The 12,848-nt window shown below is 48.8% G+C and overlaps 1 protein-coding gene across 1 annotated transcript in view; it reads right to left on the bottom strand.

Moving 5' to 3' along the window:
• The window catches only part of UBE3C (ubiquitin protein ligase E3C), a 131,628-nt gene extending 128,206 nt beyond the window's left edge, over positions 1 to 3,422 (bottom strand). The window contains exon 1 of the mRNA XM_034965364.3: positions 3,009 to 3,422. Within this exon, the coding sequence (XP_034821255.1) occupies positions 3,009 to 3,074 (66 nt within the window). The 5' untranslated portion in view covers positions 3,075 to 3,422. The remainder of the gene's footprint in view (positions 1 to 3,008) is intronic.
• Positions 3,423 to 12,848: the final 9,426 nt, after the last annotated feature.

Genomic DNA, 12,848 nt, shown 5'->3' with positions numbered 1-12,848 from the left:
TAATAATTTAAGACATGAGAAAAGGGTCACTATAACTTCATTTTTCCAACAAGGGAAGGGACTTATGTGGCAGTCAAAGAGAATTCAGGAAAATAAGCATATGTAGGTGCTCAACATAATTAGTTGTCAGGAAACAAAATTAAAACCACAAAGAAACTACATCCTCACTAAAATTAAAGGACTTGCAATATCAAATATTGGCAAGGATGTGGAAACCTGGATACCTTCAGATGCTGTGGGCATGCGACACGGGGAAACTGTGGCAGCGGTGTGCACAACAGCTGAACATACCTATAATCTAGGACCCAGCACAAGAGTATTACGTGCACCAAAAGGCACACACAGCAAAAGTCTGTAAGAAAATAGAATCAGCCACGGTGCGTTCACACAAAGGGCAATGCCGTGCACCGAGGCGGATGGAATCCACCTCTGAGACAGAAGCCGAGCCAAAGCAGCCACGCACAAAGGACAAGTGGTGAGTGGCTCCATGCCCCTGAAGTTCAACAGGTAACGCTCATCTACAGTAACAGAGGTCAGAAGGACAGTCACCTTTGTGGGGCTACAGACATACATGGCATAATGACCTCTCAGTCTGTCGACAACAGACCACATATACACCGTGGTCCCATAAGATTATAATTTGTATTTTTACTGTATCTACGTTTGGATGCACAGACACTCACCATTGCATGAAGAGCTGCCTACAGTATTCAGCACAGAAACACGCTGTCCAGGTGTGTAGCATAGGGGCAACGGGCTGTACCAAGCAGCTAGGTGTGCAGTGGGCAACACCGGCTATAGGTTTCCGTTAAGTGCACTCTAGGATGGTCCCACAACAACCAACTGGACTAGTGACAGCGTCCCCTCTTTAAGTCACATATGACTGTAATGAATGGGTGAGAGTGCAGGGGAGCCTCTGGAATGCTGGGGATGGTCTTCCTTTGATGTGAGTGGTGTTCCATCTACAGGAGAGTGTCCATATGCAAAAATCCTTCAAGCTGTACATACAGCTGGCTCCCCACCGAGATTCCTTAACCAGGCCAGGGCACCCATGCCCCAGCTGCTGCCAGTTCCTACTAAGGGCTCTTTACTGCCACTCTCTCCCAGAAGAATGGCCCTCGGCTCAGGGTTAGCAATGCCAGACTCCCACCCTCATCCCGGAGGGGCAGCAGCCTGCAGCCACCAACCCCTCTGCCGCAATTAGGGCCAATTGTAGCATGCTCCTGGTGAGATGGGGCTAACGCTAGCCTCCAGCTGAGACGCCTTTTCCTTCCCTACCCAGCTTCCCTCTCGCCCTTCCTCCTCAATTTCACTTGCACAAGGATCTCTTTAGTGTTTGTGAACCTGACTGTATCTTAAGTTATACCTCAATAAAAAGAGTTTTGTTTTTAAAGGGGTGATTTTTTTACACAGCTCGTGCTATCTTCCCTTGAGATTCTGATCAACAGTTAAGAAATCTCACTCCCTCAGAGCAGAGATGCACTCCTTGGTGAAAAGGGACCAACATCCGTGGCCCGTGGGGTGTTCCTGCCTGCAACAGAGGCCGCGCGGCGCTGTGTAAATGGCATGGAGTCTCAGATGGTCTGCCACTAGCTTGCTGTGTGAATGGGCACTCGTTCAAATGTTCTGCAGCTCACCTTCCGAACTTGTAAGCAAGGCGATTTGGCCCTGAGATTCTCTGAAGTCTCTTCTAACTGTAGAAATCCTTTGATCTCATAAAACATTTTCATTAACGTGGAAGACCCTAAGTGCTACCACGCCCACCCTTAACTGCACAGTACTTAGTTCTGGAGCACAAGTGACTTCCAAGCAATCACCATCACACGAACCTCAAAGCTGAAAAATTATCAGCACACTTCTCTCCCAACTCTTTACCCAGGTTCCCTTCTAACCTCAGAAACCACCAAACACAGCCCCACAGCACAATCTTAATAACAGCAGTTCCTCCTTGGCCTGCCAGCACCCACTCCGCGTTATGTGCCTACCTGGTGGTTGTGATATACAGAATATACTGATAGACAAGAAAAACTAGGTGAAGCATTTCAAAGAACATTTCAGAAATGATGGGAAGGGAGGGGCGGGAACAAGACCACACAGTGTTCAACGACTTAGCGGTTCCAGTGAACCAACCGATGCCCGTCTTCAGGGACAGACAGCTAGAAATTCTAGACTAGAACAGAGGCGTCATGGTTTGCCTACCCTTATCCTAAACCATTACCATGCGAACAACTTAATGTCGATCACAACAGATGTAAGTCCGGAGTCTCTCCAGTTTCCAGGAGGCTGGTGGCAAATAATTGCCCTCGTCTTGGATTGAAACACGTGGCTATTCATGAGACGTTCTGCCTCTACTTTAGAGATTATCGACATCAGCAAATGCGTGCCGTTCACCTTCTACAACCGAAAACGCCCTTCAGGTGGCATTCGAAAAGCAGCCACTCCCTGATGCCATGCGGGAGCGAGCATGGAAAGCGCATTTCTGAAAGGAAACACCCAGAAAGGGTAAGTTCACCTTGGGTGGCACAAAGCGTGCCAGGGTTCACCGGCCTCCTGCATGGAAGGGAGCCACGGCCAGCGCGCCCGGGTCCCGAAGCGCAGTGGACAGGCAAGGCCCCCACGGGCGCGGCCTCGAGTTCCAGCCAGGGAGGCCCCGAGTCCAGTCCTAAGCCCCAGCCAGAGTCCTGGCCCCAAGTCTCGGCTCCGAGTCCAACCCCGAGTCCCGGCCGGAGCGGCCCCGAGATCCGGCAAGGAAGCCCCGAGTCCCCGCCAGGGAGGCCCCGAATCCAGCCCCAAGTCTCGGCCCCGAGTCCAGCCCCAAGTCTCGGCCCCGAGTCCAGCCCCAAGTCTCGGCCCCGAGTCCAGCCCCAAGTCTCGGCCCCGAGTCCAGCCCCAAGTCTCGGCCCCGAGTCCAGCCCCAAGTCTCGGCCCCGAGTCCAGCCCCGAGTCCAACCCCGAGCCCCGGCCGCGCAGGCCCCCAGCCGAGGGCGCCCCGCCAGCCCGGCCCTCACCTTCCTGCTCGCGCCGCCAAGGGACACCTTGGGCCGCGTCTTGAAGTCGCCTTCGAAGCTGAACATCCTGGCAGCCTAGCCCATGTGCGGGCAGCGCCGCCGCGGAAGCAGCCGGGCGGGCGGGGCACGGGGCGGGCTGGGAGGCTCTCGGCGCCCGCCCGCCCGGCCCGGGGCAGCGAGGACGCGGCGGCCGGGAGGCGACCCGAGCCCGCCCCCGGGCTGTACCCTCCCAGCCCTGCCCTGGGGCGGGAGGGGCGGCAATACTGGAGGGGCGGCCCTGCCTCGCCTGCCCCTCATCCACGCCGGCCACAGCTTGGGCCGCTGCAAGGGCGCCCAGCGGGCAGCAAACCCGGCGCTTGCACCTGGAACTGCCGCCTCGGGAGGGAAGATGGCGGTCAGCCGTCACTGCGTGCGGACGTGCGCGGCCCTGCAGACGTGCGCGGCCCTGCAGACGTGCGCGGCCCTGCAGACGTGCGCGGCCCTGCAGACGTGCGCGCCTCCGCCATCGACGGCACGGCGCTCTTCCCGGCGGTTCCGCTAGCGTGCGCGGCCCCGCAGGGCGCGCTGGAGCCTGGGGAAGACGGCGGTGACGCGGGCTGGGCACGCGGCGGAGTGGGCGGGGCCTGGTGCGTGCGGGGGGCGCGGCGGGGGGCGCGGCGGGGGGCGCGGCGGGGGGCGCGGCGGGGGGCGCGGCGGGGGGCGCGGCGGGGGGCGCGGCGGGGGGCGCGGCGGGGGGCGCGGCAGGTGTTGGGTGCGGGGCAGGGTGCGGGAAAGGTGGAGTGCGAGGCACGGGCCGGGATGGGGTGCAGGGCAGGGTGCGGGGTGCAGGGTGGGGTGCAGGGGCCGGCACCCGGAGCGGGCTGGGAGCGGCCAATCTGGTGCCAGACTCGAGTGAGGCGGGAAAGGAGCAGCTAGGCCCAGCCCGTCTGTTTACATCCCACCTGTTCTATGTCTATGACACGCACAGACGGACGTAAATATTTACCATATACACAGACATGCGCAGATTTGCCTCATACATAGCACACATATGCATCTATAGATACACACAGCATCAATACATATAAATATGTATCATGTACACATACCTGTGTATGCAAAAATATTTGCTCCTGGACTTACCATGGGGCTTTGTCCTGATAAACCCATCGTAAGATGAAAATATTATAAGTTGAAAATGTATTTAATGCTACAATAAACCCATCACGAAGTCAAAAAATTGTAAGTTGAGCCATTTTAAGTTGGGGACCACCTATACATAAACATGTGTCTTATATCCACACATACGTATACATAATATCTCATATACATGTGCATATACATATATATCATACACGATTGAAACCAATTTCTAAAAATTGATTTTTGGTTGTATACAAGGTGTGCAACATGATGATTTCATAGACACATTGTGAAATGACTACCCTCTTTGTGTGTGTGTGGTAAGAGTACATAAAATCTACTCTCTTAGCAAAATTTCAACACACAATACGATATCATCTACAGTCCTCCTGCGGCCGAGCACGGTCGCTCACGCCGGTAATCCCAGCACTCTGGGAGGCCAAGGCAGGCGGATCACCTGAAGTGAAAAGTTCGAGACCAGCCTGGCCAACATGGTGAAACCCCATCTCTACTAAAAATACAAAACTTAGGCCGGTGTGGTGGTGCACGCCTGTAGTCCAAGCTACTCTGGAGGCTAAGGCAGGAGAATTGCTTGAACCCGGGAGGCAGAGGTTGCAGTTAGCTGAGATCGTGTTATTGCACTCCGGCCTGGGCGACACAGAGACTCCGTCTCAAAAAAAAAAAAAAAAGAAATACAGTCCTGGCGCCGCCTGTAATCCCAGCACTTTGGGAGGCTAAGGTGGGTGGATCACCTCAGGTCAGGAGTTTGAGACCAGCCTCGCCAACATGGGGAAACCCCGTCTCTACTAAAAGTACAAAAATTAGCTGAGCATGGTGGCATGTTTATGTATAGGTGGTCCCCAACTTAAAGTTCTTAAACTTCTAGCTGCTTGGGAGGCTGAGACAAGAGACTCGCTTGTGTCCGCGAGGCGGAGGTTGCAATGAGCTGAGATCGTGCCACTGTACTCCAGCCTGGGTGACAGAGTGAGACTCTGTCTCAAAAAATAAAAATAAACAGGCCGGGCGCGGTGGCTCACGCCTGTAATCCCAGCACTTTGGGAGGCCGAGGCGGGTCGATCACGAGGTCAGGAGATCGAGACCATCCTGGCTAACACGGTGAAACCCCGTCTCTACTAAAAATACCAAAAAAATTAGCCAAGCATAGTGGCAGGCGCCTGTAGTCCCAGCTACTTGGGAGGCTGAGGCAGGAGAATGGCGTAAACCCGGGAGGCGGAGCTTGCAGTGAGCCGAGATCGCGCCACTGCACTCCAGCCTGGGGAACAGAGGGAGACTCCGTCTCAAAATAAATAAATAAATAAATAAAAATAAAAATTAATAATAATAAACAGTCCTCCTTTGAACATTAGATCTGTGGGCATATTTATGCTACATAACTGCAAGTGTGTTTCCTTTTACATATCTCTCCCCATTTTTCCCAGCCCCAGGAAGCACCACTCTACTCTCTGTTTCTAGATAGGATTTGACTGTTGGATTCCACGTATAAGTGAGCTCATCAGTATCTTTCTCTCTGTCTCGCTTATTTAACTTGGCATCATGTCCTCCAGGTTCACACATGTAGCCAATGACAGGAATTCCTTCTGTATCTTGCTGTTATGACTAATGTTGCAATGAACTGAGAGGAGCTCCAGAAGAAACAATTTCATTTCCTGTAGATATATAACCAGCAGAGGGATCGCTGAGTCATGTGGTAGTTCCAGTTTTGTTTTTTTGAGGAAACTCCATACTGTTTGCCATAATGGCTGTACCTCCAACGATGGGCAAAGGTTTCTATTTCCCCACACCCTCACCAACACTTGTCTTTTGGATAATAGCCGTGCTAATACTGTGAGGTGATATTTCACTGTGGTTTTGTTTGCGTTTCCTTGATGGTTATTGATGATGAGCACCTTTTCATTACCTCTTGGCCATTTTTATGTCTATTTGGAAAAATTCAGGCCCTTTGCTCGTTTTTTAATTGGGAAAACCCAAATTTTAAAACTAATATTTGTCATTACTATGTGGAATGCACTGTTTTTTTTTAAAAAATTGTCTTTTTATTTTATTTTATTATTATTTTTTTGAGACAGGGTCTCACTGTATTGCCCAGGCTGGAGTGCTGTGGTGCGATCACAGCTAACTGCAGCCTCAACCTCCTGTGCTCAGGCAATTCTCCCAGTTCAGCCTCCCAAATGGCTGCACTGCAGGTGTGTGCCAGTAGCCTGGCTTTCCCCGCCAACCCCCCAGCTTTTTTCCCCCCCACTTCTTGTAGAGGTGGATCTCATTATGTTGCCCAGGCTGGTCTCAGATTCCTGGGCTCAAGAGATCCTCCTGCCTCGGCCTCCCAAAGTGCTGGGATTACAGGCATGAGCCACTGCACCCGCTGTCGTCGTCTTCTTTTTAATGCTAGATGCAAAGCACTAAATACGTTTCACAATCTACTAATGGGTCTCAGCTCACAGTTTGAAAAAATCTGCCAAATAAATTAAATATAGACAGATAGATGGTTAGAAAGATATACAAACACTCTACTGTTGTCTGAATGTTGGCGTCTCCCCAAAATCATAGTTTGAAACTTAGTCCCCAATGTGATCGTATTAAGAGGAGGGGCCATTAGGAAGTCTTATAGCATGAGGCTCCACCCCCATGAAGGAAATCAGTGCCCAAGGCAGCCTGTTTGTCCCTCCTGCCATGGGGAGACACAGCAAGAAGGCACCATCTATGAAGCAGAGTCCTCAGACACAGAATGTGGGGTGCCTTGATCTTGGACTTCCCAGATTCCAGAGCTGTGAGAGATACATTTCTGTTGTCCAAAAATTACCCAGGCTAAGGCATTTTGTTATAGCAACCCAAATAGACTAAGGCACCCACACCCAGACACAAATGTGTGTGTGTAAGTATATATGTGAACAAGGTCACAGCTTGTATATATGTATGAACTATCATAGTTCATACATATATTTGAACTGTCACAGTATAGAATGTATTTTTAATCATAAAATGTCCCAATTTTACCATTTTGAAAGCTTACAAATTTTGTCAATTAAAAAAGATATAACCTTTTGTTTTTACCTGTCAGGTTAGCAAAGATTTAAAATTGGTAATATCAATATTTGTGACCTCTGTAAGTCTGCTCTGAAGTCTCAGATTCTTTTTTTTTTTTTTTTTTTGAGACAGAGTCTTGCTCTTGTTGCCCGGGTTGGAGTGCAATGGCGTGATCTTGGCTCACTGCAGCTTCCACCTCTCCACCTCCTGGGTTCAAGCAATTCTCCTGTCTCAGCCTACTGAGTAGCTGGGATTATAGGTGCACCACCATGCCCGGCTAATTTTTGTGTTTTTAGTAGAGATGGGGTTTCACCACGTTGATCAGGCTGATCTTGGACTCCTGACCTCAGGTGATCCGCCCGCCTTGGCCTCCCAAAGTGCTGGGATTACAGGCGTGAGCCACCGCGCCCAGCCTGAAGTCTGAGATTCTGCTTCGAATGAACCCTTCCAATGTCTGGACTAGGAGGAGGAGCAAGAATGCCCATGTGAATCTCACACCAACCTCAGTGTTGCTGGTAACTGGGGGGTGCTGTCCCACATTTGCTGGGCCTCTTTCAAACATTCTGACCGGCCCACATGGGTAGGGAAGAAGTGCTCCTGACTGCACCTCTGCCCATCTCAACACCGCTGCCTGGCATCTGGTCTGTTTCCACAGTCAGCCCAGGGTGGGTGCACCTCTGTGCTGAGGTCGGTGCGTCTGCTGGGTGGCCCTGCTCCGTGAGCCACTTCTTCCCCTGGTGTCCACTGGAGAACCAGTGATGCTACAGGAAAATCTGTCTTATTAGGATCATTTCATCATCTTTAACATGATTCCTAATGAAGGATTTTCAAGGATTTTAAAAGTACCTTTTTATAGAAAATTTCACACTCAACAAGCCAAGGAGACTCATATAATCAATCAGTCTCCTTCAGCTATCGCCCAGCGTCAGTGAGTGCCCACCCCAGGGCCAATCTTATGTGATTAGACTCCCCTCCATCCCTTTGAAGCAAATTCCAGACATCATTTTGTCAGTATCTCTTAAAAAGTGGAATTTTTGTACAAGATTATGATCTCATTATCACTCTACAAAGATTAATAATTTTCAAGAGTAATTTTCACTATAAAAGATTATCAGGCTGGGCATGGTGGCTCACACCTGTAATCCCAGCACTTTGGGAGGCCAAGGTGGGTGGATTGCTTCCGCTCAGGAACTCAAGACCAGCCTGGGCCACATAGCAAGACCCCATCCTTAAAAAAAAAAATACAAAAATTAGCCAGGCATGGTGGCTATAGTCCCAGCTACTCGGAGGCTAAGGTGGGAACATCCCTTGAGCCTGGGAGGCAGAGATTGCAGTAAGCAGAGATTGCACCACTCCACACCAGCCTGGGGGACAGAGACAGACCCTGTCTCAAAAAAAAAAAAAAAAATTCCCAACCATAGGTGCTGACCTAGAACCTAATGCCTGTACACTCTGACTCCAGTGAACAGCACTGTTTACTTGGCCTACTTCCTCTTGTAGACAGCAAACTCCTAAAGGGTGAGGAGCTGTCTACCTCACTTTTGTACCAACTGCAGGCCCTCAAATATGTGTTGGATTAAACAGATGATTACGGAAAGGCAGTGGAAAGAGTAGGTCAAAATCCTACAGCCACTACACACCTATCAGAGCAGCTAAAATAAATACTGACAACATCAAATGCTAGCAAGGAGGTGAGGAAACTGGACCTCTCATATGTCACTGTGGGAAAGTAAAATGGTGCAACCAGTCTGGAAAATAGTTTGGCAGTAACTTTAATAAAAAAAACTTTTCGCTGGGCATGGTGGCTGGTGCCTGTAGTCCCAGCTACTCAGGGGGCTGAGGTGGGAGGATTGTTTGAGCGCCCAGGAAGTTGAGGCTGCAGTAAGATGTGACTGTGCCCCTGCACTCCAGCCTGGGAAGAGAATGAGACCCTGCCTCAAAGAAAATGTAATTAATTTAATTTATAAACTAAACATACACTTACCACAGAACCCAGCAATTGCATCCCTGTGCATTTACCTCCGACTAATGAAAACTGATGTCTATACAGCATTTTACACAGATGTCCACAGCAGCTTTATTTGGAATAGCCCAAATCTGGAAACACCAAAATGCCCTTCAAAGGATGATATTAAACAAACCTCAGCAGGTGCATGCCATGGACACTACTCAGCAATTTTTACAAACAGCAAACTACTGATGCCCACAGAAAGCCCTCAAGGGCATCCTCCTGACTGGAAAAGCCAGTCTCAGAAGGTCACATACGTACTGTATGACTCCATTCACGTGAGAAGGACGGGGAGGAAGAGGAGGAGGGTGGCTTCGAAGGGAGGCCATTGTGGTGATGGAGCAATTTTGTAGCTTGACTGTGACCATGACATGAAAACACACACGTGATAAAATGGCACAGCACTACCTTGGGAGGTCTCAGGTGTGTCTATGACCTTGATGGTGGTGATGGTATCACAGATGTTTGCATCAGTTATACCTCAATAAAACTGTTTTCTAGAATGACCTAGAACTATGAACACATGTTGTACCAATGTCAAGGCCCTGGTTTGGATATTGTGCTATCATTCCATAAGATATAACCATAGGTGGAAAACTGGATGAAGGGTCCATCTCTGTACTAGTCTCACAACTTCCTGTGAATTTCTATCTATCTCAAAATAAAGAATTTTTAAAAATAGCTTGTTGTTGTTGTTGTTGTTTAGAGACCAGATCTCACTCTGTCACTCAGCCTGGAGTGTAGTGGTATGATCATAGCTCACTGTAGCCTTGAACTCCTGGACTCGAGTAATCCTCCCACCTCAGCCTCCTGAGTAGCTGGGACTACAAGGGCTCAAAATAAGAATTTTAAAATGCAGCCTAAAACAACAATAATAATAGAAACATTAAATGCCAAATATAATTATACATATGTATAGGCCAGGCGCAGTGGCTCACGCCTATAATCCCAGCACTTTGGGAGGCCAAGGCGGGTGGATCACAAGGTCAGGAGATCAAGACCATCCTGGCTAACACAGTGAAACCCCGTCTCTACTAAAAATACAAAAAAATAGCCGGGCGTGGTGGTGGGCGCCTGTAGTCCCAGCTACTCGGGAGGCTGAGGCAAGAGAATGGCGTGAACCCGGGAGGTGGAGCTTGCAGTGAGCCGAGATCACGCCACTGCACTCCAGCCTGGGTGACAGAGCGAAACTCCGTCTCAAAAAAAAAAAAAAAGTTATACATATGTATGTAACAGGATATTGTGATGGTTACTTTTTTTTCTGAGATAGGGTCTGGCTCTGCCACCTAGTCTGGACCGTGCAGTGGTGTGACCTGGTCTCACTGCACCCTCTGCCTCCTGGGCCCAAGCCATCCTCCCACCTCAGCCTCCTGATTAGCTGGAACTACAGGCACATGCCACCATGCCAGGCTAATTTTTGTATTTTTTGTGGAAATGGGGTTTTGCCATGTTACCCAGGCTGATCGCCTGCATCAGCCTCTCAAAGTGCTGGAATTACAGGCATGAGCCATCGCGTCCAGCTGTGATGGTTAATTTTTGTGTCAACTTGAGGGCCCCAAGGGATCCCAGATAGCTGGTAAAACATGATTCTGTGTGCTGCCTTCACCAACGTGAACAGGCAACCTCCAACTCATTCAGAGCCTGAATAGAACAAAAAGGTGTTTAGGAGGGGCAAGATTATATGGAGGAAAAGAAAATGTGGAGGGAGGGAACCTTCTCCCTCTTTGTTCTTGAGCTGGGACATTCATCTTCTTCTGTCTGCGGGCATCAGAACTCTGGGCTACAGACTCTGGGACTTCACTGGTTCTTCACCCCATCCCGTGCCACCAGCTCTCCTGAGTCTCGGGATTGCAGACGGCAGATGGTAGGAGTTCCTGGCTGCCACAACCACCTGAGCCAATTCCTCATTATAAATCTCTCTCAAATGCAGATATAGGTATAGCTATAGATACATACATCATATTGGTTCTGTTTCTCTGGAGACCCTAATACATACATACATATATATATATAGAGAGAGAGAGAGAGTGACAGAGAGAGAGAGACAGAGAGAGAGAGAGAGAGAGAGAGAAAACATACATCTCCCCTATGGCTCAAATTTTCCAGTGTTTGAAAAAGCCCCGAATGTCTCATTGCACTCTATTAGGAAACATACATAATCCTCCTATCTCTCCTTCCTTCCTTCTATCCCTTTGCTCCAAAGGAATCTAATAGAAAATAGCAATATATTTTTAAGTTATTGTTTATGGATGCTTGTAAGAGCTTCCCAGTGTATCTGAAGATTCTACCTGAAAACCACACATTGCTTCAGAAGTTCTTTTGCAAACTGCAGAAGGAGAGAAAAGGAAGACCTGCTTTCACCAAGAAAGTAATTTATCCAGTTTCTTCCATCTTACACACTATCTTGTCTTAGTTACCTCACAATTCAAACATATGATAAAAATTGGCTATATTTTTATTTTAAAAATTCATTATTTAGAATAGTAATACATGTTAATTATTTTAAAAATCAATTCCAATGTACACAAATAAATGAAAAAAATCCTATCTGCCCTGCCTCCTCATCATATTTTTGAGATTATTGATCTATCATCTCTCTCTCTCTCTCTCTCTCTTAGTTTCTTATCACTCCTGTAACAAATTACCAAAAGCTTAGAGGCTTAAAACAACACAAATGCATTGCCCTACAGCTCTGGAGGTCAGAAGTCCTCACGGGTCTCCCTGGGCTGAAACCAAGGCATCACAGGGCGGGGTCCTTCTGCAGACGCCGGGGGAGGCTCTGTTCTTGCCCTGTCCAGCATTCCCTGGCTCATGACCCATTCCAGCAATCACTTCATGCCAACCACCGCTCTGTCCTCAATTCCCTTCCCTGACTGACTCTCCTGCCTTCCCGTCGTAGGCACCCTAGGATGACATGGGGTCCACCACGTAACCCAGGATCATCTCACCTGGCAAAATCCTTGACTTCATGACATCCGCAAGGTCCCTTTTGCTGTGTAAGATAACATCCGGCCGGGCGCGGTGACTCATGCCTGTAATCTCAGCACTTTGGGAGGCCGAGGCAGGTGGATCATGAGGTCAGGAGTTCGAGACCAGCCTGACCAATGTGGTGAAACCCCATCTCTACTAAAAATACAAAAAAAATGAGTCTGGCATGGTGGCGTGTGCCTGTAATCCCAGCTACTCAGGTGGGCTGAGGCAGGAGAATTGCTTCAACCCAGGAGGCAGAGGTTGCAGTGAGCTGAGATTGCACCACTGCACTCCCACTCCAGCCTGGACGACAGAGCAAGACTCTGTCACCAAAAAAAAAAAAAAAAAAAAAAAGGATGACATTCACATGTTCACAGGATTAGGACATGGACATATTTAGGGAGCCATGATTCTGTGTGCCATACTATCCATCTACAATTTTTTTGTTTTTAAACAAGATCATTTTCCTCATCTCCCCCAAAACTTTCTTTCGTTGGGAACCAAAATATATCACAAGTCTTCTTCCATAACGGGATTTAGAGATGTAGCACATTCATTTTAACATTAACTAACTCATTTTGCTGCATTAACTGGATGCTTAGAATCTTACTGTCTGAACGCTCCAGAATTTATTATTTTACCATTTCCCTATTGTTTCACATCCAGGCGGATGTCTCTTTTTTTTTTCTTCCTATTTC

The sequence above is a fragment of the Pan paniscus genome, chromosome 6 (genome assembly GCF_029289425.2).
Source record: "Pan paniscus chromosome 6, NHGRI_mPanPan1-v2.0_pri, whole genome shotgun sequence".
Taxonomy (NCBI): domain Eukaryota; kingdom Metazoa; phylum Chordata; class Mammalia; order Primates; family Hominidae; genus Pan; species Pan paniscus.
The sequence above is the reverse complement of the archived record's forward strand: the minus strand, read 5'-3'. Positions and strand labels throughout refer to the sequence as shown.